Source organism: Aythya ferina (assembly GCF_964211825.1).
Source record: "Aythya ferina genome assembly, chromosome: 17".
NCBI lineage: Eukaryota > Metazoa > Chordata > Aves > Anseriformes > Anatidae > Aythya > Aythya ferina.
Genome location: NC_140316.1, coordinates 7,943,760 through 7,968,876, shown reverse-complemented (window position 1 = coordinate 7,968,876; position 25,117 = coordinate 7,943,760). Strand labels below are relative to the sequence as shown.

The 25,117-nt window shown below is 44.7% G+C and overlaps 2 protein-coding genes and 1 long non-coding RNA gene across 4 annotated transcripts; 1 reads left to right on the top strand and 2 right to left on the bottom strand.

Annotated features, from left to right (window-relative positions):
* On the bottom strand, nt 1-8,068 carry LOC311446156. Of its 2 annotated transcripts, none has more exons than XR_014698770.1 (3): nt 7,670-8,068; nt 1,876-2,001; nt 1-1,134 (listed from the first exon to the last, which is right to left on the bottom strand). It is a non-coding gene; the product is annotated as an uncharacterized lncRNA (long non-coding RNA). The 2 variants fall into 2 exon arrangements; XR_014698771.1 differs by lacking the exon at nt 7,670-8,068 and adding an exon at nt 5,290-7,652.
* Nucleotides 2,015-19,352, top strand: HNF1A (HNF1 homeobox A). Its single transcript, XM_084539044.1, has 10 exons — nt 2,015-4,031; nt 10,975-11,174; nt 11,898-12,084; nt 12,404-12,642; nt 13,395-13,552; nt 15,308-15,509; nt 16,835-17,026; nt 17,263-17,384; nt 17,688-17,829; nt 18,435-19,352. The coding sequence occupies exons 1-10, from the start codon at nt 3,697-3,699 to the stop codon at nt 18,560-18,562; spliced, it is 1,905 nt and encodes a 634-aa protein (XP_084395170.1). The 5' UTR covers nt 2,015-3,696; the 3' UTR covers nt 18,563-19,352.
* Nucleotides 19,353-20,723: 1,371 nt separating this feature from the next.
* Nucleotides 20,724-24,542, bottom strand: LOC311446153 (protein CUSTOS). The gene is made up of 6 exons (XM_084539045.1): nt 24,376-24,542; nt 24,119-24,164; nt 23,257-23,355; nt 22,506-22,579; nt 22,088-22,178; nt 20,724-21,753 (listed from the first exon to the last, which is right to left on the bottom strand). The coding sequence occupies exons 1-6, from the start codon at nt 24,509-24,511 to the stop codon at nt 21,405-21,407; spliced, it is 795 nt and encodes a 264-aa protein (XP_084395171.1). The 5' UTR covers nt 24,512-24,542; the 3' UTR covers nt 20,724-21,404.
* Between the last annotated feature and the right edge of the window lie 575 nt (nt 24,543-25,117).

Below are 25,117 nucleotides of genomic sequence, written 5' to 3'. Positions count from 1 at the left end.
TTCAAGTGTGTTTAAACAATCTTTATTAAACTTGCCATTAAAATAAAACAGAAATCAGACTTCCTGTGATTATTTACTGATCTATTTTTGCAATCCGAATCCAAACCGATTTGATAATAAAACATTTTTTGTGAGCCTGCTGTTAATCTGGCCAGTTTAGCGTTGTAAAGCTGCTTATGCCTTGTCACTGAAGCACTGAATTTGAGGGAGTTCAGCAACCATATTAGTTACATCTAGGGAAAACCAAGCAATTTTGCAGAAAAACAAAAACAGATACTGTAAACAAGAGAAGAATAAGCAGCATCATTCAGTGTTTTCAAACTTCAAAAACTTGCCCTATCACAACTACAAAGATCATGTTAGTCTGGGTAAATTAAGAATCAAGTAATGGCCCAGCAAATTGTTTTGCTATACCCATTTTCATTTATTACCAGTGCTTAGTATATGTTGATTTCCTTAATTGCAACAATCTCCTTTTCTTTCAAATACTCATTCTCAAGGCAAAATCTGTGAGGTACAATTTAGTTACAAGAGTATTATGGCTTATGGCACCCTACTATTTAGCTCCTGCTCTCCTACTAGAACTATAATTTAGTCAGTTAAAGCATTGCAGCGCATTGCAGCCTCCACCCTTGACCTCTGCTGTCCTTATTACCTCAGAACAGTATATTGTGGCACTCGTAATAATCTGAGAAAAAACGATATTGCAATCTTTATTGTCCATGTCTAAAATAGGAGTAATTCACAGCAGCAGCCTCCTGTCTACTTCCCAAGTGTTCAGTCTGATTGCTAGCCATTTGTAATGTTTAAGAAACACTAAAAAGGTCACTAGTTTTCCTGCGCTGAAGAACCTGAAATACTTAATGGAGTCCTGAACCATTAATTAGCAGGGTCTGGCAGGTTACAGTGGATATAGAGGTGATGCTGTAGAAGCTGAAAGAAAGTTTCTTTCTTTCTTGTTTTGTTAATTGTCTAGGCTACTACAGTTTAAAGCGGGCAACTCTAATAGACCAAGGGAAAAAGCACTTCAGGTGAAAGCAATAGAGTATTTACCTCCTCCTCAGTATTTGAAAGGTTTCCATTTTCAGCTCACAGTTCTCCACATGGCAGCCGGCTGCAGCATTCAATGAGGTCCTAACATACAAACAGATGTTCATTTCTGTTTCTAAAGTCTTCAAATTTCACCAGTTTCAAAACAGGCTATTTTAAAACCCCCTGCAACTGAAGGTCCCCAGGGCAAGCAGAAGCAACAGGGAAAGGGATTTTGGATGCATAAAGAATCCTCGAAACCACACAACACAGACAATTTGTTGCTGTGTTTTCTTCTCTTCACGGTTTCCCTTGACAAAGACTGCCGTTTTTGCCTCAAGTTTAGGTTGTTTGGCCCTCTCATTCCTCCCCAAGCATGCAAGAGACAGACTTACAGAAAACAGATTGGACAATCTTTTAAATAACAACAGTGATATTTTCCATCTTAGTTTAGGTAAAAGAAATCACCATGCCACAGAAAAACAGAAGTAACCTAGTATGACAGAATCTTCTGTCACATATGGTAGGAGGCCCACAATCTGTTATCCCCATTTGCAAAGTTCTTAAATTATATATTTTATTCACAATACATCCTTATATCACAGTTGGATACTATAATTACAATTTGCAATTACTGTTACTGACCAGCATTGGCATGTCTACTGGAAGAGAAAAATGAGCACAATTGAAATCACAAGTAAAATGCATATAAATTGTATCAAAACAGTGATAGGACGATCCCAAAGAACTCACCGCTCCTTAAATGCTCTTGCAGTATAACAATAAACAAACCTTTAGAAACCAAAGATGTATTTATATATTAATATTCACAAGAAAGTTTCTTACATTAAGTATTTTTACATGGATTCCAAATGGTTACTTCTTTTTTGCCTCAGTCTTCTGCAGCCATCTGAACTTGTCTTAGGTCACTGCTGCAAGGGGAGCTGGTGGTACCCTGGGCGTAGATGCCATCTGAAACAAAAGCTAACAGTTAACAAGTCCTGGTTGAAAGGATCAACCCAGCAGTCCAACTGCAGTTTGCCATGCAGAAGAAGGGATCCAGTCTGAAAAAGAGCTTTATCCTTCAGCTGCTGACTTCAGCATTTTGTCACTGCAGCCCGGAGAGCATGGCTAATGCTGCCCACAAAGGGAAATCGGAGCCAAGGTCACCTTGCAGCATTGTCTCAGGACACCAGTGAGTTTTGGAACTAGTGAGTTTTGAAACTGGGCTCCCCTTAGCTTGGGTTTGATGGGAGCGTGTAAAGAGACAAGTAGTTGCCCCTAGGAAACCACCGTTAAAACATCGGTTTTAAATCCTCTTGATCACGTAAGAAGGAATCACTTGCACAAGATGCTCATGCACGATCAAGTCCACACCATGATATTTCCTAATTTAGCCACACGAAGCAGATAGAGTCATTTATATATTTTCAGAGCAGAGAAGACCTTTGTCATAACGACTCCCCGAGAACTGCACTAAGTAATTCCAGCTGAGCTAGAGAACACGTTTTCAGAAGTCACCCAACAGGTGGGAGTAGAACATTAGAGAGGGGCTGGTATCAAGAGAGAGTAATAAATGGGAACCAAAGCCGGCACTTCTCAGAAGTAGGGCAACTGAAGATAGGAGAGGGACTTTCAGCATATACCAACACCCAGGGCTATTCCTTATCATGTGCTTGAATCACAAGCTCAATGGGGCAAGCCCTGTAATCCTCTGAATTATGTGGGTACACTGCACCTGCTCATCAGTTAAGCAATAAACATGGCAAGTTATAATGGTGGGATTGGGATTTGTATACCGAGATACACAGCAAACAAAAAGGCAGAAGTGAAAAAGTCATTCAACACTTGATGTTCTGCCACAGAAGTCAGCTGGATCTCTAGAATGTCCTGTGAGTCTTGGGAACATTTATATAAACCCAGCCATTGCTCTTCTCTACTGGAGGGTTGCACAAGGGCTAACGAGGCTGCCAAGGCAGCTTTCTTGCAGCCTCAAGCAGCTTTCTCTCAGCCCAAAGCCTTCCTTAAGGGCTGCAAGTAGCTCAACTTCACCCCAGCCAGTGCTCTGAGTAGGCTCTGCCATCTTCCAACAGCAGCACCTTCTCCTGAACCAGGCAGAGCCCAACGTGCCTCTTCCACTCAGCTACTCCATCTCCTTCCTTCTCTAAATCCAATAGGGCCAAAAATAAGTCATGTTTTTCCTTTCTCGTTCTCCCCTTTTCCTTTTCCATAGCTTACTTTTCTTCTCCATGCTGGCAGAACTTCTACCCCTTCGTTTTACTCTCCTTCTCCCTTCTGCTTCCCTCCCTTTCCCCCTCCCCCTGCTTTCTCTCCCTCTGCACTTTGTGAACTGCTGCTGCAGTGCTGAAGTCCAAAGTTCAGTAACTTGCTAAGCACACAGATAAATATGAACCTTGGAGAATTTACATTGCTCCAATGTAAACAGATAGCCAAGGGTCCCTTTATCAGCACTGGCTCAGGACAGTCGTGGGGGGTCTGAAGTGGCTCAATTTTGTATTTTGTTTTTTTTGGGGGGGCGTAAAGGCGGGAGGCTGTGCTGTGCCCACTCTGCTGACAGTCGGGCGCGTTACCTCAGGAACATGGTGTAGGGAAGCTGGAAGCGGGATAACCTGGAATTCAGAGCCAAGGGACACCAGCCTGAAGACCATGGTCTCGAAGCTGAGTCATCTTCAAGTGGAGCTGCTGGGAGCGCTGCTGGAGTCGGGGCTAACCAAGGAGACCCTGATTAAGGCACTGAGCGAAGTGGAACCCTACATGCTCCAGAGTGAAAGTCAGCGCGCCATCAATGCCCTCCAGACAGAGAAAGGGGAATCTTGTCCCGAAATCCCCAATCTCCCCAATGGAATGGGGGAATCCAGGTTATCGGAAGATGAAACCTCTGATGACGGGGAGGAATTTACCCCTCCGATAATGAAGGAGCTGGAAAACTTGAGCCCTGAGGAGGCTGCTCACCAGAAGGCTGTGGTGGAAAGACTATTACAGTAAGGCTCCTCTTTGCTGCTTTCTTGTATTCTCCCTCTAAATCTCTTTTCCTTATCCCTTCCGCTCAATGTTCCTGGTATTCACAATTGATCTAGCTGGAGAGACAGTCTTCAACCATGCCCAGACTAGCAGCTCTCCCAAAACACTCCCCCAGTTCCTTACAGATGCTCAAACTTTCTCTTTTAATCTCACTTAAAATGCATAAAGGGAGCCCTGGACCCTGATTACATATTTGAAATGCTCATATCATCTAGCTTGAGGACAGTCCGAGGCCTGTATAACTTATATCTCTGACTAAATGCTAGTTTTTAAGATTTACATTTTTGTAGGATTCACAATTTCAGTCATCGAGGGATGAAAAACGAAAACATACGTGGTCACTCTTAACTGGTATCATATTAGCCTATGAATTTTTTGTAAATTGAAGTTGTAATGCTTTCCTGCTATTTTTAAGGAGATAAATATTTTTAATTTTACCATTTTTTGCTACAGATTATTGGTCTAAGACAAACCAAGAGAACTTGTTCTTGTCATTCCTGCAAGTGCAAAGTTCTTCTCACTTCACTGGAGATTTTTCTTGTAGAAAGAGCACAAATCAAATAGACGCAGAGGTTAAAATCTAGGCAGAACAAACTACACTTCTACCATCTGCTGCCTGTCACAACTACAACAGAACACATACAGCAACAATTACAGGTTTTACTGCCACACAATTTTGCCTTTGCATACAGGCATTTTTGAAATGGAAAAACAGGCAGAGTTCCCTGAGGCAATAAGCCTTGTAACAGACTCAGAGAAACATTCACCAAGATTCCTATTTGGGATTCTTCCTGGGATACTATTCCTGAGAGCAAGCTAAGAGGTTTGCCCAAGCAAGGACCGGGTCCATCCCAAGCTATCTAGCACAACAGAAGCAGAATCTTGCCCATCTGTTTTAGGGGTGGGTATTTTGAAATCACAAGCTGACAGAAGACACAGGATGCAGCAATGTTCTGCACTTAAAATCTTCACTAAAACCCAGTTAGAGAATTTCTCAAGCTTTCTGGTCACTCCTCTTCATAAGCAAACGAAATTAATATAAAAGGTAAAAACAAGAGGCAAACTTAAAATCCCACCACAAAGGCCAGAGCTAGAAAAACACCATGTCAAGAGTTTGATTTCACTGTAAATACTTAAGAGGTGAAAGCTCCCTGGGAGACTGGGAGCTGATGACTCTGCAGTACCCATCAGAGGTAAATTCACTGGATCAGCTCTTACCTGGGTGGGGAGAGCATTCCCAGCAATCCAGTCTTCTTTTTGGACCAGTAACTCTTTCTCCTCTTGTCTTCCCCCCTTCCAGCTCTGTTACATCTTTTAGTCTCCTCTGTTTCCCTTACTTTTCTTCTCCCTTGTTCTTTTTAACTATTCCCTTTTCTCTCCTCGCTTTTGTCTCTGCTGCTAATCCTCCCACTTTGATGCCTTCCTGGCTAATTTTCCCTCTCCTTCCTTCCCCCCATCCTTGTCTCCTTCTCGTCTCCCTGAGTCTGCGTACAGGTCTTGGGGTAGTTTGAGACCAGTGGCACCGGGCGGGCCCTGGCTAGTTACTAATTATCCAATGGCTTTATTATTTCTCTTTTGTCTTATAAATTTATAGATGAAAAGCCCCTGATAAGCTTTTTGATCATTAACTTCTGATCAGGTATCTTTCCACAAAGGCAGCCATGGAAGCTGAAGAGGAGCACCTGGCTTTGTCCCGTTCTCTCTGATGAATGGGTGAAGCAGGACTAACATGCCATCCCCTGTGATCTGAGAACAGACTCGCAGATGGAAGGAATTCTTTCCTGTCACCTTCAATTCAGTGTGAAATCTGTTTTCTGACCCTCTCTGCCATTCTGGGATCTTGCTACTGGTCTTTCCTGTGCTTATTACCAGCCTCAGCACAACACTTACCTCTCCTGCAAACCTGTAACATTAATGCTTTCCAATCAGTCTCCCATCTCTCTGCAGAGTCAACTGAGCAGCATTCCCCTTTTACAGAATGGGATTCTGTGACTTACCTAAACATTAGGAGAGCAGACAGAGGACTGGGCAAGAATCAGGAACTTCTAAGCCTCATACTGGGTCTTAATTGCAAAGCTTTGTTCTGAACTCCAAAACTTTATTCTGTCACTCCCCAGTACTACAAGATAGAGTAATTCACTTCTGCTGCTCCAGACACTATGAAGGGGACCAAAAGCCCCAGTTTCAGCCAGTAAGTTAGAAGCGCACTTATGAAGGAATATAATAGATCAAAATTATTCAAGATAAAGTGAAGATAGTAGGAAATCTGTATCGTCAAGTTTCAAATTTCTGATCAAAGATATATATAAAAATGCATTTAAAGCAATTGTATGTCTGGGGATCTATTCAAAGTATCCGAACCAGTATCAGGGTTTGGTAATATCTAAGCAGTTGTTACCTATTAATAAACATCTTTTTGGTTTTAAGAACAAACCTTTCCATTAACATATGGAAAAGGTAATGTCCTTAAAATAATATTGTAAATAATTACAGGCAAGGCAGAACAGTCTGTAGTGGAAATTACTGCCAGCCACAAATAAAAGGAAGGAAGGCAAGAACTAATCTCCAAGCCCAGGTATCCACATTAGAATTTTAATGCTTGCAAAGCTATTTCAGCATCCACATGAGGATTTCACATCTAGAAACTCGATGGAGGCACTTCTGCCTTTAGACAGAAGCTTCTTTGGCCTAACAATTCCTGGTCTAACACTGTAAACCACATTTGAACAGAAAGATTGACTTGTGGGCAGCTACAAGCGATAGAAGAAAGTCTTTGTGGTAACTGCAGGCATTGCTCATTAAGTAGCATCAGGAAAGAAACCATTGCTAGGCTTACCAGGTGGTGGAAAGGAAAAGTGATAGCATCAAGAGACCAAATATGTCCTCACAGGACCACTGAAGTTGAAGCCACAGTTTCAGAACCACTAAGCACAGATGAGCAAAACAGGATGTAGACAAGAGACATCCACGAACAGGGTAAACCTATGGGCATTTATTACATTTTGTCCCTGCAGAAAACAGCTGACAGAGGAATTGCATACAATGGCTTCTCTAGTGAGGAATTAATATTCTATTTCCTCCCTATCTTACTGATCTTCCGTAAATTTGCAATTTGAGTGATTTAGAAAGAATGTTGTTATTCTACACAAAGAACTGCATCTATGATAAAGAATAAATAACTCACTAGTAAGGTGGAGCTGTGTGGAGTAATTATCAGGTATTACCTAGAGTAGAAGGCAAGAAAGAAGCTACCTTGGGAGAAGGGACAGATCATACATGTACAGCAAATAGAGACGTATAGCAACAATTCACCTGTAGGGCAAGGGGTAAAATTCTATTAGGACAGACAGAAATGGAGATAAGCAACAGATTTCCCCTGGAGGCAGGGATAAAAGCATGTTTTCCACAAGGAAAAAATAAAAAAAAAGATGTGATGATAAAGGGTCAATCTTTTCCCCATTGACAGTGCGTCTTAGAATGGCTCTAGCTGGGGAATCTGGAGATGAAGCTGCCACACCCCTTTCATTTCCACATATAAACCAAGATGAGGCAAACCAGGCCAAGTTCAATAGAAAGGAACCCTGCCGGATGGTCTTACCTTCCCTGCTCTCTGCCTAGCCCGGCTCCAGTCTGTGCACTGACATCAGTGAGGGTTGTCTGGCAGGCTCCAGAAGAAAGGGCCAGAGAATGGTCCAGAGAACTTCCTCGCTCTGAACCTCTGCTTAAGCGAGGTCTGGTCCAAAGCAGAAATTCAGAACCTATCTTGAGGAAATGAAGGATTCTCTTACCTGAGAATCTGAGAATAGGAAAGAAGGAAAGGAGAGAAGGGAAAAAACGAGGAAGAGGAGGGGAAAGAAAGGAACAAAGGAAAAAGAAAGAAAAGTCAGTAATAGTGAAGGAAGGAGAAGGTCCCCTGAATGTTACATCTCCAGCTCTCTGGAATGGGTTTTCTTTAATGCTAACAACTTGATATTTACTTTCCATTTAAATTTGAGATGTTGCTATAAATTATCAACCAGCCTCTTGTTCCCTTTGAGTTTATAACTAACTACCTGGGTTACTTATTGTTCAGGTAACAAAAGGGAGGTGAAAACGCCCTTAAAAAGTGACCTCAGAACTAAGAAAATGGGAAGCCGGAATGCAGAGAGGACCCAGGCCCCTGTGGCTGAGATGAGTCAAGGAGAAGGGCTATGCTCAGAGGGTGAGATGAAGCTGACAGCAGGACAGCAAGACTTAGGAAAAAAGGAAGTAAAAACTATGTGACAAGAATCTGCAGGCAGAAATTAGACCTGGGAGAACAAGAGAAGAGTGGGGAAGCAGCTTGCATCTGAGAAGAAATAAGAGATAAAAAACAGAGAAGAGGCTTGCAGATAGAAGAGTTTGAGAAAGGCAGACCCATTACTACAGTTCTAACTCAGGAATTGAGATTTTAGTGCACCTACAACCAGGAAAACTAGGTTTAGAGTGAAATCCTGCCCTCTGACAGTCAATGAGTCTTACCACCAGTGAAGGTTTCACTTTATGGTGTCTTAGACAACAATAAAGACATGGAACTCAGTGTTTGGGCAATGGTTCATGTGAGGTCCAGCTGACCAACTGCCACCACTTGCTCTGTGATGTAGCCTAGGGCCAAAAAAAATTGCTGCATTGATATTACAGCCTGTGTTTTGACAGCATACAGAGTAGCTTGGATTTCATACAGCTGCCCTACAAAATCATACAGGGCTAAGACTTCCCTGCACTATTTTACCTCACAGAACTCTTTCTGCTTTGTCTCAAAACAAAATGGAAATACACAAGGCTTTGAAGTACTGTTAAAAGAGACTCACAGGTTCTTCCTGCTTTATTTCTACCTCAAAGAAGTAAGGAAGGCAGAAGGAGACTCCTTGTCAGAGGAGATAGAAGTGACTCATGATCAGGGTGCAGGAAGGAAATCAATATATAAGAGAGGTTCCCATCAGTAATACCAGTCCCTCCTCCCCCCATCTGAGCCAGGGCTCAAATCTAAGAGATCAGAGATTCCAAGTCTGAGCCTTTTCTCCTTTGTACAGGAACTTGCGCAACAAATTCAGGGTACGTATGCTGGCTAGACTATCACAAATAGAGAGGGAAGAGATTGATCCTTGGTTTGGATGGTAAGAGAAGAAAAAGACACTGAGAAAGGGAAAGCTTTCATGAGTTCAGCCCAACTTGAGGCTACTGAAACACAAAGATGGTAAAGGGAAGAGGCTAGAAGACAGAATCCTCTATAGCAACTGTACCATCATAGGAGAGAAGCAAACGGTTCTATTTTAAGAAAACAGAATCTTCAGAGTTATAACTGACACTGCGTCTGTCATACTTTAACTGCAGCAGAGCTTGTTCCTTGGACTATCCAGCCACTGGGAAAGAGACTGTGAGGGGAACAGAGATAAGGGTGTTTGCACTGAGAGAACAGGTGTGGACTTTGTCCTCCTTATCACTTTGCAGCCTCCGGCAACTTACTGAGTCAACAAAGCCATGAATAGTACAGCTGTTGCCTGTTGCTCAGACCTGTGTGCACTTGCAACAGTTTCTCCGTAATCCTAGGTACATTTTTCCCCTGCTGTTACTCCTTTGATGCTGGTGTTGGATGCCACACCACTGCATTTCTACAGCACAAAAACCACTTCCACCAGAGATTTCACAGATGATACACAGCAGGATGCTCTCTGTTAAAAACTAACCCAGAATCTTTTCCATAGAGGCTCCTGCACTTTTTGGTTCTAGACTGCATGATTTCACATCTGTTTTTATTGTAATTCTCAGTGCTAGTGAAATTGATACACACAAAGTCATGTTTCCTCTGTTTGCCTTAGGAACTGACAAGGATATTCCAACAGGTGACCTTCACTGTCAGAGATTCAGTCATTATAAAATCCCAAATCAGATTAGTGTCAAGTTTTGTGAATAGGTCTCAAGTAGGTCTGTCTATTCCTTCAGCTGTTATCCCAAAGGAAGGTGGCAATAAGAGGAATTAATAGGTTTCTTGTTCTTCTGTGAAGCATGTAGAAGTTTGAGTGGGTCTAGATGCAAAGCAGTGGAATTGCACAACACAGCTGATGCGCAAAACCGTAACCCTGGATGGCTTGGTGTACATATGCATACAGAGCTGTTGTGTGACACTATGATGAAAGCCTCTTCTCATTTCCTACACCACTGTATGGGATCTCCTCCAGGGCATGAGCGAGGTTCAGCATAGTATCCGAATGAATCTGTCCAGGAAAAATTAGGTACATTTACCCCAGCACCTATGCCTTAAGGAAGAGAATGGCAAAAGAGATGTCAACTCTGGAAAAAATATCTATAACCATAAAACATCTAGCTGAATGCTGAAATGCAATGTCACTTCCCTCCTTATAACATTTATTTCTCACTAGCAGCAAAAAAAAAATTACTTTTGCATTACTTTCCAGCGGAAAGATGAATTCTTTGCTCATTTGCTGGTCAGTGCTTTCTGTCATTCACAGATGACAACTGCCTAGACAGAGCAGGGCAAAACCTTGCACAGAACTGAGCACAGATGGCAAAGACATGGCTACATATTGGGAAATTCATTTGATAACCACAGATGACTCCTCTTCTAAAGGGAAATCAAAGTGCCTGCAGAGATCAGTTTAAGGGAAGCTACTGCTATTTCTTTGCCACCTTATTTCTGATACCATGCAATTTTTACCCTGAATGCACAGCCAAATTGAACAAGGTTCAGGACACCTTTCAGAATACCTTTCCCTTATTCAGCCAGTTAACGCTCTTGCCTCACTACGTGCAGTGGTGATGGCTGATGTGCCTCAGGAAGCTCTAGTGCACATCCTTGGCATCCAGGTCTGCTGAGCACTGGCTTTAGAGATGGTTCTCCAGAGGAATGTTTTCTGCTCCTTCCAGAGAGGATCCCTGGCGGGTAGCAAAGATGGTGAAATCCTACCTCCAGCAGCACAACATCCCTCAGCGCGAGGTGGTGGACACTACTGGTCTGAACCAATCTCACCTCTCGCAGCACCTCAACAAGGGCACTCCCATGAAGACCCAAAAAAGGGCAGCCCTCTACACCTGGTACGTCCGCAAGCAGCGAGAGGTGGCCCAGCGTAAGTATGGCAACAATTGTTCTCCTATCCCTAATTCCATAAAAGCCTGTGCTGTCTCTTGCTAATCCTTACTCCCCGTTTATATCAAGGAAAAGCCACTTTTGGCAGGAAGCTTAGAGAAGTCCATGCCAGTACTCAAACTGTACATGGAAAAAAAAACCCTCATGAAGCAGCCTGCACTTATCCGACACCCCAACCCTCATTTGGCTAAAGAGAAGCAACCTAACATTATCCATTTGCAATTACAGTTTGATACCCATCCTCAGATTAAAACAGTGTAGGCTAACAGAGACAAAATTTCTGCCTGAGAACGAGGCTTTTGCAGTTTCAGCTAAAGCAACAGTTCCCCTAGCTGCAAAAAGCAGCATGCAGCAGTACTTGCCACAGCAAAGCACTGTTGACTGTCACCTCGTGCATTCTAAACCCTCTCTTTATGGGCACCCATTGGGAACCCATCCCTGCAGCATGCAATTCTGTATTCCAAGAGTCTGCCTGGAACTGGCCACACTTATTTTTGTATTGATGGGTTGCAAGTAAAATGAGGCATTTGACCTTCATATTGTTCTGGAGAACAGGACTCCAGGCATACTTACTCTGAAGTCTCCTGCATCGGCTTTCACTCCTCCAAGGTGTGAGCAAAGATATAATCCATGCAGAAAAGGACAGGCAGCCTGTCATTTTTGCTTCCCAAAAGCAAATTCCTTTGCCCTCTTGTGCCTGCAGAATTCACACATGCTGGCCAGGGTATCTTGACAGAGGAACCCATGGGAGACGATCTGCCCACCAAGAAGGGACGAAGAAACCGCTTTAAGTGGGGCCCTGCCTCACAACAGATCCTGTTCCAAGCCTACGAGAGACAGAAAAACCCCAGCAAAGAAGAGAGGGAGGCACTGGTGGAGGAGTGCAACAGGTAAAGTTGGGTGTCTGGCTTTGAGGAAGGGCAGAGCAGGCTCTCTCTGCATTCCCGGTATGCTAAAGCCTGTGAGAGGTGGCACAGCAGTGACACAGCAGTGCATGTCACCACTGCCACCAGCCACACTTGAATGAAATGCCACTGCTGAACATCTCCTGTTCACACAGGATCCAGTAACACCCCATGTCTTGCTACACCTTGCAGGATCCTTCCACATGGTGTGCAAGGCCACAGCCACTTTGGGGCTGTGCACTTAACTCCGTGTCTTTGACTAAGGCGAGCTCAGCAAGACTCCTCTTGTGCTTTCTCCTAACAGAGCAGAGTGTATTCAGAGAGGAGTTTCCCCATCCCAGGCCCAGGGCCTGGGCTCGAACCTGGTGACCGAGGTGCGAGTTTACAACTGGTTTGCCAACCGCAGGAAGGAGGAGGCCTTCCGGCACAAGCTGGCCATGGACACCTTCAGCGGGCCACAGCCCACGCCTGCTCCCCCCCTAACTCCTCACAACTCGTCCTCCCTCCAGCCACCATCTGCTCTCTCACCCAGCAAAGTTCATGGTAAGAAACAAGCAGAGGGAGATTTGAAAGAGACACTCAAACCTGTCTGAATTCTGTCACTAAAACCATCACTCTTTAGGAAGTGAATTCACAGACAGAAAAAGCATGCTATAAGGAAAGAGCATAGAGATCATGTCTCCCAAGTGGCTAGAAAAGCCAGGGTGACATTAAATTCAGTAACAAAACTTTCAGCCAGATCTCCTCACTTACTCTTTGACATTCTGCACTCCCTCCTGACTGGCAGACAGTAATCCCCTTTCAAGAATTTATTTGCTGGGCTGCCACCACAGGTTAATTCTGTATCTTTTCACTCTGGCGCATGCCTATTGCTCTCTCCAATACATATCAGCACCATTACGCACTGTGATTTAAGTTTTCAGGCATCAGGAAAGGTCATTCTACACCCTAGAACAACAGAGCTTCTTCAGCTTCATAGGCCAGAGGTAGTAAACTGCTCTCACCCTGGGAAGAGAGGAGTCTCAGCAAGATCATCTCTACACCCACATGCCAGGAGGTGGTTTCCAGTGCACCCTGCTTGCTCCCTGCAGGGCAAGCAAGCAAGCACACAGCCATGCCTTAAAGTCAGGATCAGAGGAAGGAGCTAGGCCAAGTTACAGTGGAGAGCCAGGGCAAACTGGTAAAAATGTAACTCTAAACACTGAAGTGCCCACAAAGGAAGCTGAATTTAGCACTTGCCAAAGTTGCTCCGTTTCTCACTTCTGATGACCGGTTTCCCCCCCGTTGTGGTGCAGGAGTGAGATACAACCAGCAGCCAGCCAGCGAGGCTGAGTCCTCCAGCAGCAACCACCACGGGAACAACTCGATGGTGACCACCCAAACCATCCTGCATCAGGTTTCTCCCCCTGGGCTGGAGCCCAGCCAGAACCTACTGAGCACAGACACTAAGCTGGTAAGTGACATACACTGACGTACCGCTGCCTAGACCATGTCAGGTCCTCTGCCTGTGGTTACTCAGTATTTCCTCAAATACTCTTAAAGCCACCTTCTTACAGATAAGTGTCAGAGCCACTTTGCACTGGCTGTGTAATATGATCATGCTTGGGATACCTGTGACTGATGGGAAGGGTGAGCATTCAGACATGAAAGCAAGAACCATGGCCATTTCCTTAAGATTAATAAATAATAAAAAAAAAAAAAGTCTGTCCTGGCAAAAAAATAAAAAATAAAAACACAGAGCTCAAGGTATGACATGACTTCCCTCCTCCCAGGAGACTCTTTTCTCTTCTCCTTTCCCCACTGACAGTCTCTCATCATCTCCATCTGTCATTTGACCTCTACACATCTGGGGATAGTTGATCAGATGAGATTAACTGGTCTCTGATCCATTACTTGCCTGTAAAAATTAAGCCCAATAGCCTGTTTGCAACACACACCCTTGAGACACTTACCTGTTATCTGACTGCAGCAATTTACCTTCTCAAATTTCCTTCTGAGATTTTTTTGGTTTTGTTTTAAACTATACCTCCTTCCACATAATTAACAATGAAACATTAAGGCTACATGACTGGCCACCTTCAGTTTGCACATGTTCCCTGGCTTATAGGGAATCAGTTGGCAGAAGTTGCACATACTGGCCTGAGGCAAAGCTAAGTTCACTATAAATGAGTATGATTTAAATCTCTGCAGTCACTCACTCACTTGGCTGGTTTTCTGGTCTCTCCCTGAAGAAAAAAATAAAGGCTTTCATGAAGTGCTGAACATCTTCTAAAGCTGTCTTCCAGAACTGCTACCAAAATGATTTGTCCCACTGTTTAACCTGTTAGTGCTTGCACTTCCTAAAGAGTCCTTATAGATTTTTTCTGAGGGGAGGAAAAAAAAGTAGTATAAATGTCAATTTTCTTTATCAGCTGAATTATTAGAATGATATTTTGCCATTCCACTGTACTTCAACTACAGATCTCTAAAGGGCCTTGAAAATTCAAAACCCTGTTAGAGCATGAACAAAGGTGATGTGGTTCATTTCAGGGGCTGGGAAAACAGTTATTAATTTTTTTGGTGACTCAAGGTCACAAACTAAATCAGAAAGACATCTAAGCATAGAATAATTTCTACCCAACAGATATGCTTTATCTCTAAGAACAGGGAACTGTCAGTTAACGTGGCCTGAAGAAAATACAAGGAAAGAGATATTAAGATTTTTTTCAGCAACCCCTTTAAGGCCTCAGTCTGAAAACTCACTGGCCACGAAGACACGCACTGGGAGAAAGTACAGACATTTCTCAGAGGAAAGGGTGAACAAAAAGAGAACTGGATTCTGTACTGAGCTTCACAGCTAGAATTATCATGTAAAATTACCTGAGCCTCTTAACTTCTCTGGGCATCATCTTCTTCCCTCAGCTGTAAACCACAGGATAAGCCTTCCCTACAGAATGCAGTTGGACTGACCTCATTCATGTGTGTACAGCCCTTCTGAGCCCTTTAAGTATGAAAAAAATAAAACAGAGCAAGGATTTATTCTTATTAATTCATCAGCTGACCTGTGGTAGTTAATTGATGAGCATGAGAAACCAGGAAAACTGCAGACAAGCAAGAGTGAACTCCTGGTTAGCAAGGGGCCTAGGGCAGGCAGAATTTTATCACAGCCCTGAGACTCGCCAACTCAGCCCGCTGCAGGTGGCTTTTTCACAGTCCTCCTTCCACACAGATCTCGGCTTCTGGAGGAACTCTCCCCCCTGTCAGCACCCTGACCGCCTTGCACAGCCTGGAGCAAAATCCACACGCACTGAGCCAGCAAACTCAGAACCTGATCATGGCCTCGCTGCCCGGTGTTATGGCGATCGGAGCTGGCGAGACCTCATCCCTAACACCAGCGTTCACCAACACGGGTGCCTCCACCCTCGTGATAGGTGAGTTGTGTCCCCGGCTGTCTGTTCTCTGGAATGACTGCTTATCGGGATAGGGAGCTGCCTGTAATTGTCAGCATCACCTCCCTGCTTTCAGGGACAAAAGCACTCATTTGGCAGTGATAGGTACCTGGGGAAATTGCCACAAACACTAATGATCTTCAACTGCACTACTTGCAGGTACCCATGTAATTAGGGGACAGATGTTCCTTATTCATATTAGAATTAGGTTACACATAAACCCAAGCCTTGAGAGCACGGGACTTTTGCAATCTATTCCCAAGCCAATGTTTTGTCCTGCTCCTGTGCATCTTCCCAAAGATAAACGTCATGCCTCCTTAAACCCATGGAAATTGAAACATGTTCCTAGTGCCTGAAAGACAAAACATCCTGTTCTGTTTCTTGTAAAAAGCAGCACATGCCTTTGGAACCTACAGCAGTAAAAACATTTTTTTACTTTGACAGCTTTTCTGGACTTAAGAGATTACTTCTCTTTCCAGGACTAGGCTACTGCCAAAATGCATTTAATTAGATAAAGAAAAATAAAAATATATACTCTCTTCTTCTACCTTCTTCCTGGGAAGAAAGCAGTCCTATTTGTTCCATGGTGACAACTGGGAGCTAATTTCCATTTCCTCATTTATGTCCAGGATTATAACATTGTTTCTAATTCTGTGCAAGAAAAAAAAAAAAAAAAAAAAAAAAAAAAAGAGGAGAAAAAAAGATTGCCAGAGCATTAGCACTGTCTCAGTGCTAGAGACTTGGTGACTTCCATGAATAGGGTCCAGACAGAAGTGAGTACTGATGTGTGAAATCTTCTACCACTTTCTCACTGGTCCAAGTTCCAAAATTTGGCAGCCCAAACAAAAGGAGTTTAATTTTCATTTCATGTGGCTGGGCAGCTACAGCACAGTGATCTCTGTTGCCAACAACTTCATAACAAAAAAGAATAAAGGATCGAGCTGGACACCGAGATGTAGCTCTGAGCTCCTTTCTGAGTGAGGATTCTCCAGCGGAGCTTTACACGGGGCTATCACTAAACTGGCAAGTGATCTACGAAGGGATGCACCCCAGGAGCAAACATGGGAAGTCAGAGGGAGTTTTCATGGTACCTGTGTGCATTACACGTTTTGCACAGCCCCGCTTCATTTTCACAGGCATGAAGTCTACTCATGATCATGGCTAACCAACCGATTTCCTGAAAAGCAGGATCCGAACTCATCCTGCTGCAACAGACCTGCCATGACCACAATTTCAGAGGCCCTGCTGCAGAGCAGCCACTCCTCCCACGGTGTGAGACACCACTGACACCACTCCTTGTTTTTCAGGCCTGGCTTCAACCCAGCCCCAGAGCGTTCCCGTGATAAACAGCATGGGGAGCAGCCTCACCACCCTGCAGCCCGTCCAGTTCTCCCAGCAGCTGCACCCGTCCTACCAGCAGCCCCTCATGCAGCAGGTCCAGAGCCACATAAACCAGAGCCCCTTCATGGCTACCATGGCCCAGATACAGAACCCTCACGGTAAGAGCATGAACTCATTTGCTCAAGCAAAACAAACAAAAGGCTCTGCTCTGGAGCATTTGCTGGTTCTGAAACGTAAGTGCTGTCATTATTGAATTGTTTTTCCTCTTGCACTCACCTCCCTGCCCCTCCGCTCCCACTGGCTCACACACAGGCAGCATGAAGGAAAAGCTCAGCCAAGCTAATGGCACGCACAGCTCCAGCACCCACACGGTCTTGTTTTCTTTCGTGCACAGCTCTCTACGGCCCCAAGTCCGAGGTGGCCCAGTACACACACACAGGCCTCTTACCACAGACCATGGTGATAACAGACACCGCCAACCTCAGCGCCCTGACTAACCTGACACCAACTAAACAGGTAACAGCCTCTAGCACATCTGTTTGTTCTCCCACCTCACAAATGCACCTGCTGGGAGCCCCTTGCTTGTCAGAGTTTTTGGGTGTGTGGTCTGCACCATCCCAGCAGAACCACCTTTCTCATCTCCTTGCCTCGCTGGCAGCAGCTGCAGTACTGGAGGCAGTAAAACAAACTGGTCACTGCATCATCAAGGAGAATTTAATCTCCTTGGAAACAGCACCTGCTCGCTCCTTCTAATACTCTTCTCTAGTGCCTGTTAGCAGGGATGCAGAAGCCAGGCACCACTAACTTTCTTTCCTCTAGGCATTCACACCTGACTCAGAAACCCACACAGAGTCTGGGATGCACACGCCGGTATCGCAGGCTCCGACGATACATTTGCAGAACCAAGACACAACCATCCAGCACCTGCAGCCCGGCCCTCGCCTCACCTCAAGCCCTGCTGGTAAGAGCTACTACTACCTTAACGCCCACATTGCCTAATTTCTCTTGCCAATGCCGTAAAACCCAGTCCAAAAATGGCACCTGGGGCTCAGCATTCTCTAAGAGGGCTCTCCCAGGGTCTTGGGGGAGGGATGGGGGTTGCTGAAAAGGTGGCACGAAGAAATGGTTTTGCGCACGGTCTGTGCAAGCTGTGTAAGGCCAGACCGTGGAAATGGGACCCTTCGTCAGAACTGAAAGAGGAAAATAACCTTATAAAGACTGACAAAAACAATGTCCATGCACAGACAGTCCTGCAGGTGGTTTTCAGGGCTGGAGAGCTCAAGTCTCTCATTAAGGGACTCCGGTTGTTTTCTGCTCCAAGACAAGACATTAGCTAGGACATTAAAAACCAAGTCGAATCCTCCAGTCCAAACTCCCTGAGAGCTGCCTCCCATAACACTTTCAAGCTAGCTCAGGACTTGAGCTAGGTATGTAACGGCACACTAAGTAGAAAAAGTAATTATGCCACTATGCCAGAAAGTTTTATGTGTGCCCGTATTTCCAACACAACTGAGAAAGAGACTGCAGTGAGAATTTGTACTTAACTGATGCCTGTGCTTTTAACAGTGTCCTCCAGCAGCCTGGTGCTGTACCAGAGCTCTGACTCCACCAACAGCCACAGCCAGCTGCTGCCATCCTCTCACAACGTCATCGAGACCTTCATCTCCACGCAGATGGCCTCCTCCACTCAGTAACCAGCAACCAGCTCACGGGGACTGCCACGACCAACACAAAGGTGCGACTCCAGCTGCGTTTGCCATCTGCCACCACTGCCTTCCGCGGGAAGACCAGGCTGCGGCCGCGCCTCACAAACCCCTCATTCAGCTGCCTCCAGGGGAGAAGGCAGCGCAGGCTCAGAGCAGGAGCTGTGGAACAATGATGCTGGCACTGCTAGAACCCACTGCTCCCCCCCCAAACCCAACCCCACAAGCCAGCCTACAACAGCCAGACATCTCGTGGCTGCCGGAGCCCTGTTAAGATAGGGATTTGACTGGGATACTGCAAAAACACCAGGGCGTGGATGGGACTTGCATCCCGCTCAGCCTTCACGAGGCTGGGCCTGCACAAGCCTGCCAACACCAAACCAAGCCACACAGAAAAGAGCAAAACTGAGCTGCCAACAGAGGAACACCGCCTGTAAAACACTGACCTCCTGTGCTGTAAGGAATCCCAAATGGGAATTACAAGAAATTGTTTAATCTTGGAGACAAGAGTGAGAACCTGGCTTTCAACTTTGCAATGAAAATCACCCAGAAACTGAATCAGGAATGGCTTGGCAAAAGCCTGTTGGTACAAGCTGGGATCACAACCTGTGACTACAAGCCACAAATCCTTTAGTTAACTACAAATCCCAGGCAGTCCCAGCTCAAAATGACCTGTTCTAAAATCATGCTATCCCAGTGGAAATGGCTTGGTTATTATTATTTTTTTTTGGTATAGCTCTGCTTTGTTTTAAATGCAGAAATTAAAGTTTAACAGCAGCAAGGAGATTCCAGCTCTCTGCATTAACCACATGAACTCTGTCTTGCTGAACCATGGGGGTGTCATTCTCTACCGGTCCCTGACAATGCACAGCATCTGGGGGGGTTCCCATGCTCCACAAGCAGCAGTTCTTTCAGTTGTTCTCTGTAATGATGTCAACTTGGATTGATTTTACAAAATTGTTCATTCTTAGCTTCCTTGTAGACTAGATTCTACAGTTCTTGATAGGTAAATAATTTCCCTGGGGTCTAAGAGTCTTGCTTGCACTAAGTGAAGGCTTTTAGCCCTGAAGATCTGCTTATAGAAATAATTAGAGGAGGAATTACATCTTCTCTATTTGCTCTGAATCTTTACATCACTGATACGTCATTAGCCAGACACAAGAAAAGCCCCAATCAATATGCTTCTGCCACTGTGACAGGAACAGAGCTATTCATTCCGCTGTGAAAGGGACAGAACTCCTTGACAATAAAATATGCCCAAGACTGATAACATTAAGATATAAGGAAGAATTAAAAAAAAAAAAAAGAAAATGCCCAGCAGTGAACTCTTCAGATATCATATCTGGAAATTTCAATATTGCAGATGTCCATTAGAGTTTCTTTTGTCAAGAGCTTCCTCTTGATACTGTCAAGCATCAGAAATTAGTAGCAGTAATTACATTCCCTGAGGAACTTTATCCTGGAATGGCTTCCTGGTTTCCTATGTGCATTACTTGCAAGTACATTGAGTCAGAAAAAAAGTCATCATAAAACAAGGCAAAAAATAATATTTCAACCACTATATATTTGAAACCCCAGGTGCTAGCTTCAGTATGCTGAAATTTTAACTGGCTATATTTTTTTGTCACATTCGTTTTGTTTACAAGCCAATCTTCTACTCAGTCTCTCCATTTTTTTGGATGCCAACTGTGTGTTCTTGAGTGAAATACAGCAAGGATTTTACAGTAGCAAAGCAAGCATCTTTGGTTTTCCCATGCTCAAAGAACAAGAGTTCACTATTTTGACTTCTCTGGTCTGGCTTTTAGGTCCCCTGAATAAGGCCAATGAGTTAGTTACTGAAACCCAACAGTCTTAAACCAGAAACGGAATATTTATCCAAATAACAGGCTGCTTCCTGAAATACTGGAGCTGAAATACCAACAGATTAAGAACCACATTGAAAACTACTAAAGCCCACTGTAGTTCAGAGACAAAAGCCACAGTCAACCAAAATGAAGTCCGAAACACGGTGACTAAGATTTAAGTTCTTCCTGTAGCAATTTCATAGCATTGACCACCAACCAACTGAAAAGCCATCTTCAGCTGTATTTCGCCTTGCTGAAGGAGACATCTGAATGCAACAAAACAAAAAAGCTGCCAAATTAAATAAGACTAACGGTGTAGTAGAATTTAATAAAAAATGCCGTAGAAAACACATTTCAAAGGACACCATTTGAACAGAACTACCTATTTGTAACAATCCCAAAATAAACTCACTGCACACCCTTTGTTTACAGCTGAAATCACCCTGAAGAGGTGCAGACTACAGAGGGATTAGTAACATGGCAGGTTTCAACAGCAGATCATTATGACAATCACAAGGGGAAAAAAAAGGGGGGGGGGGCTGACATCTGCCAGGGTTCTTTTGATACATGAGTCTGCCACAGGCCAGAGCTATTCTTAGTAGGCATCTAGGAGCAAGCAAAGAGGAGCTGATCACCTGTTGCCATGTAAACCAAATTCAATTCATCATACACTGTCTCCATGACATGAGACTTGGCTTCAGGACATGAAAGAACAGATCAGGAAGAACACAGCTATGGTTACATCCCTCTGCCACACTAGTCCATGTGCAGTACTTAATCCCTTTGTGTTGGGTCTGCATAAGCAGCAGCACAGATAAACACTGCACTAGGACAATATTCCCTTCCATGAGGGATGCCAACAACATAGGAAGTCACTTAGATTCTCAAGGCACTGAGCTTTTTGAACAAAGCCCCGCCAATTAGCAACTCTTAGTTTTTATTTTCTGCATTCTTCATCACAATCACCTGTCATTTGCAGAGCAAAACCTTCATTCACTTTTTTTCTTCTTCTTTTTCTTCTTCTTCACAGATCCTGGCAACGCTGCATTCTCTGTATGATTGCTGTGTTGTCTCTTATGCAGCCCATTTGCAGACAACTGTGGCAAATCTTTGCTGACCTGGTCACACTCCACTGAGTCTATTAATTTCTTTTCAGTCTTGTTCTCCCCCTTAATTTTCTTTTTCTTCTTTTTCTTCTGGCTGTGCTCTACATAACCCTGACTTGGATTCTGGCTGGAATCCTGGGACAGCACAGGAAAAGCGCTTTGCTTCAAAATGTCTGCAGCTGACACAGCAGCCTCCTGGTACCTTTGCCACTCTTGATCACTGTCCAGGTCACTAGAAAGGCAATAAAAGGAAAGGAAATTATGTTATATGCTTGCTTCAATTCAATGCAGAGAGAGCGTAGTAATCTAAGACCAGAGCACCTGGTAGACATCCAGGGGCTCCAGGACTCCCGTACCCACAGTTAGCGTTTAAATAGTTTGTATCTCCCACAAAAGTTTCTAGTTCCCCAGTATTAAAAAAGTAACAAAAGAAGTCCGCTATACTCAGAGTCATAGAAAACATTGCTCAGGCTCTTCAGCTTCTTGTTCCCATGGGGGAGTCCAAGATGCTTCTGAAATGTGGATTAGAACAGCGTTTAGGAGTGAAGCAGCTGACAGCACCTCACCTGGAGCTAGATGGCTGTCTCCTCCTTGAGGCTCGGCTACACTCGGATTTCTCACAGTCTCCCGGGACAGAGGAGGAGAAGAGGCGAAAACCTAAAATACGCATTTAGAAAGGAATTTTAGCCAAGATTTAAAAAAAAAAAAAAAAAGTGAGAGCAACCAGCAGTAATCTCACTAGGAAACCTCACTGCTGTTAATGGATAGCTACAGGGCTTAACAGAAATTATTTGGGACTAACAGTCTGTGAGGACTTAGGGCACAACAATCAGAACATCAAAGTAACAGCCTCCCATGGTGCTAACAAAATCTGCTGTTGCAAGTGCTCTTTAGGCAGCTGGCATTGGATAGGATCCATCCCACTCGTCACCATTTAACTAATCAGATCACAAAACACCCATGAGGTCTGTGACTAGAACTCACCATCATCTCCACCATCAGGCTGTTGCACATGAGTCTGTGAAGGTCCTGATGAATCCTTCAAGACAGTGATGAAACTAAACAGAAAACCCCAGTCAGATCTTAGACACTTAGATCTCAGTTTTGTACAAAAAATGAGCTAAAGTTGGGTGGGTGTTTCTAGGAAACAAGCTCAGAGGAAGATATTTTTTTCCTTACTTTTTTCTCAGTATTTCAATTCTCTGCTTTCAAAGCAGACTATGCCTTCTCTCCTTAGCAACACATGCCACAAGAATGACTTAACATTTCTGAAAGGCTACATTAAACTCCAGGAATTCTAGTTCTCAGGGCAATAGTTACACACATAATAGAGACAGCAGCAGCCCAGTCAGACGCACGCTGCCAGCACAACCCTGAACAGAGTATGGCTTTAAGCCACAAAAACAAAGGGAAGATTCTTGTGCTGACCTTTAAATGACCAAAGCGCTAAGGCAGACAAACTGTGCTTTTTCCTCCCACCATACATTTACTGCAGAAGCAAATGGAGACTGGTGGTGCTGCAGAGGTAAGTCTTTAACAGGGGAACACAAGAGATGGGCCAGATTAGAATACTGGAAGTTTGCATTAAATACAGGATTGAAAGAAATGAGAAGAGAAACAGCTTCCCCTGCATATCCAGGTTACACTCTGATCTGGAATTTTTTACTTTTAGCAAACAAAAGCATCTTTGTACTTTACCCATAGAACAAGCTTTTTTACTATCACATGCCAATACCTGTCTAGCATTGCCCCCAGTTTCTTTGCAACATGTGCTCTGAACTCCGGTGTGGTCTGTAGCTCATTTCCATCCTCATCATGACCATTCACCTCACGCCTGTTTAAAATAGAAACAGGTTATCTCTTCCAAGGGCAATAACATCCGGTGCTCTCACCCAAACAGGAGATAAGGGACTGTAAAGTTTCCCACTCTGTAGGAACTAATTTATACTTTGTTGCTAGACAAGACTACTAAGAAAGGTGGAAAATAGCTCAACAGTGACAGTTCAGCTCCCGAGAGTGAACTTCATGTTATTTAGCTCTGACAGTTAGTAATCCAATGATTTTGTAGTTGAAATGGCCTACAAAATAGCCTATAAATAGCCTACCAAAGCAAACAAGTGATGTCAGGACATCCCTTCTCTGCTATGTGCTTCCTGTGTACATTGATACAATTCATGTAAATCTTGTCCCATGAGAAAGGATTTTATGAAGTTGCCTGGCTGACAACTTTCAAAACTGAGCCTACAGAAATGCTGCAAACGTAGATAGCCCAACATCACCTCCATTGCAAGGCTCCTAACTTAGGTGCTGTTTTCCCAGCTTACACATGATTGGCTTTGCAATTACAATATTTTAAATGTCTTTCTACATATAACTCTCTATTTTAAACTTTATTAAATTGTTACAAGTAAATATTAATTCCTTAATAGGACATTTCTGACAACTTGAACTAATGCTTTAACCATCAGCAGTCATTTGTTTCCAAATGGCTCCGCGAATGGAAGCGCCACAAGGTATTAACTGTAAGTAGCACAAACACAACATAGTTTAGGCTTTTCTCCACAGAAACACAGCTCTGAAACAAGAAGCACAAATACCTTAGGCTCTGCTGCGCAGACTGTAACCGATCTTTTTTAAAGCCACCTGGCAAAGAAAGAAGTAAAGCTATGTGAGAAAGAAACCCGCGGCCAGGACCTCTTTATCCCTCCTCCAGACACAGGGGCTGGAGAAACCCCTCGGGAGGGCAGAGGGAAGCCTCCCACCGCCCGGGCCGGGGCAGACCCTTAAGCTCGCCGCCACCCTGGGCGCCGCCGCCACGCCGGGTGAGCGTAGCCCGGCCTCTGCCAGCCCTCACCGCCCCGCGGCTCCGCTCCCACGGCCGCCTGCTTGGCGCAGTCCCAGGCCGCCTCCCGGAACCGCGCCGCCGCCTCGCCGCCGCTGTCCGAGTCCGAGTCCGAGTCCGGGCCCGAGCCACCCCTGGGCGCCGCCATGTTGAGGCGGCTCCGGCCGCGGGGCACGCTGGGGGCTGTAGTCCTGGGGGCTGTAGGCCTGCCGCGCCGCACCTGCCGGCCGCGGGGCATGCTGGGGGCTGTAGTCCTGCAGGGCGCTGCCCGACAAGATGGCGGCGGCAGGCACCACGCCTCTCCAAAGCCCTGCCCCCGCTCCCCCGGGAAACAAAGCTCTGAGGCTGTAACTTCACGGCTTCAGAGCTGCTGAACCAGGGCACCCAAAGGGAAGGTTGCGATGGACTGGCGTCCTTATGTGCTGGCAAGCACAAAAACCTTCTACCATTAAGTGCCTGGTAGGATGGCACCTGTCTGCTGTAGGAATGTAGCTTTGAGAAGCAGGTCAGAGAAGGTACTAGGCGTGCAAGGTTCACTAAGATAAATTTAATTAAGATAAGGCAAAAACATCTCATCTCTTTAGTAAAAGATAAGTGAAAAACATCTGAGATGTGGGAGAGGAGACGTGCATCTCCTCTGCCTGCGCCTTTCACAGCCACTTCATCCACAAACACGGAACGACAAGTTCCAGCTGACCTGCACGAAGGCATCAAATCCTTCACTCACAAAACCCGAAGGCTGCCCAGCAGCTGT

What these genes read in the sequence shown, in the direction of transcription:
- LOC311446153 (XM_084539045.1), bottom strand. Translation starts at nt 24,511, where the DNA reads ATGGCGGCGCCCAGGGGTGGCTCGGGCCCGGACTCGGACTCGGACTCG. An exon ending in CTGGGGGCAATGCTAGACAG is followed by an intron (nt 22,580 to 23,256) that starts GTATTGGCATGT and finishes TTTTCTGTTTAG; the next exon opens with TTTCATCACTGTCTTGAAGG. An exon ending in GCCTGATGGTGGAGATGATG is followed by an intron (nt 22,179 to 22,505) that starts GTGAGTTCTAGT and finishes TGCGTATTTTAG; the next exon opens with GTTTTCGCCTCTTCTCCTCC.
- HNF1A (XM_084539044.1), top strand. Translation starts at nt 3,697, where the DNA reads ATGGTCTCGAAGCTGAGTCATCTTCAAGTGGAGCTGCTGGGAGCGCTG. An exon ending in TGAGCACAGACACTAAGCTG is followed by an intron (nt 13,553 to 15,307) that starts GTAAGTGACATA and finishes CCTTCCACACAG; the next exon opens with ATCTCGGCTTCTGGAGGAAC. An exon ending in CCAGATACAGAACCCTCACG is followed by an intron (nt 17,027 to 17,262) that starts GTAAGAGCATGA and finishes TTTCGTGCACAG; the next exon opens with CTCTCTACGGCCCCAAGTCC.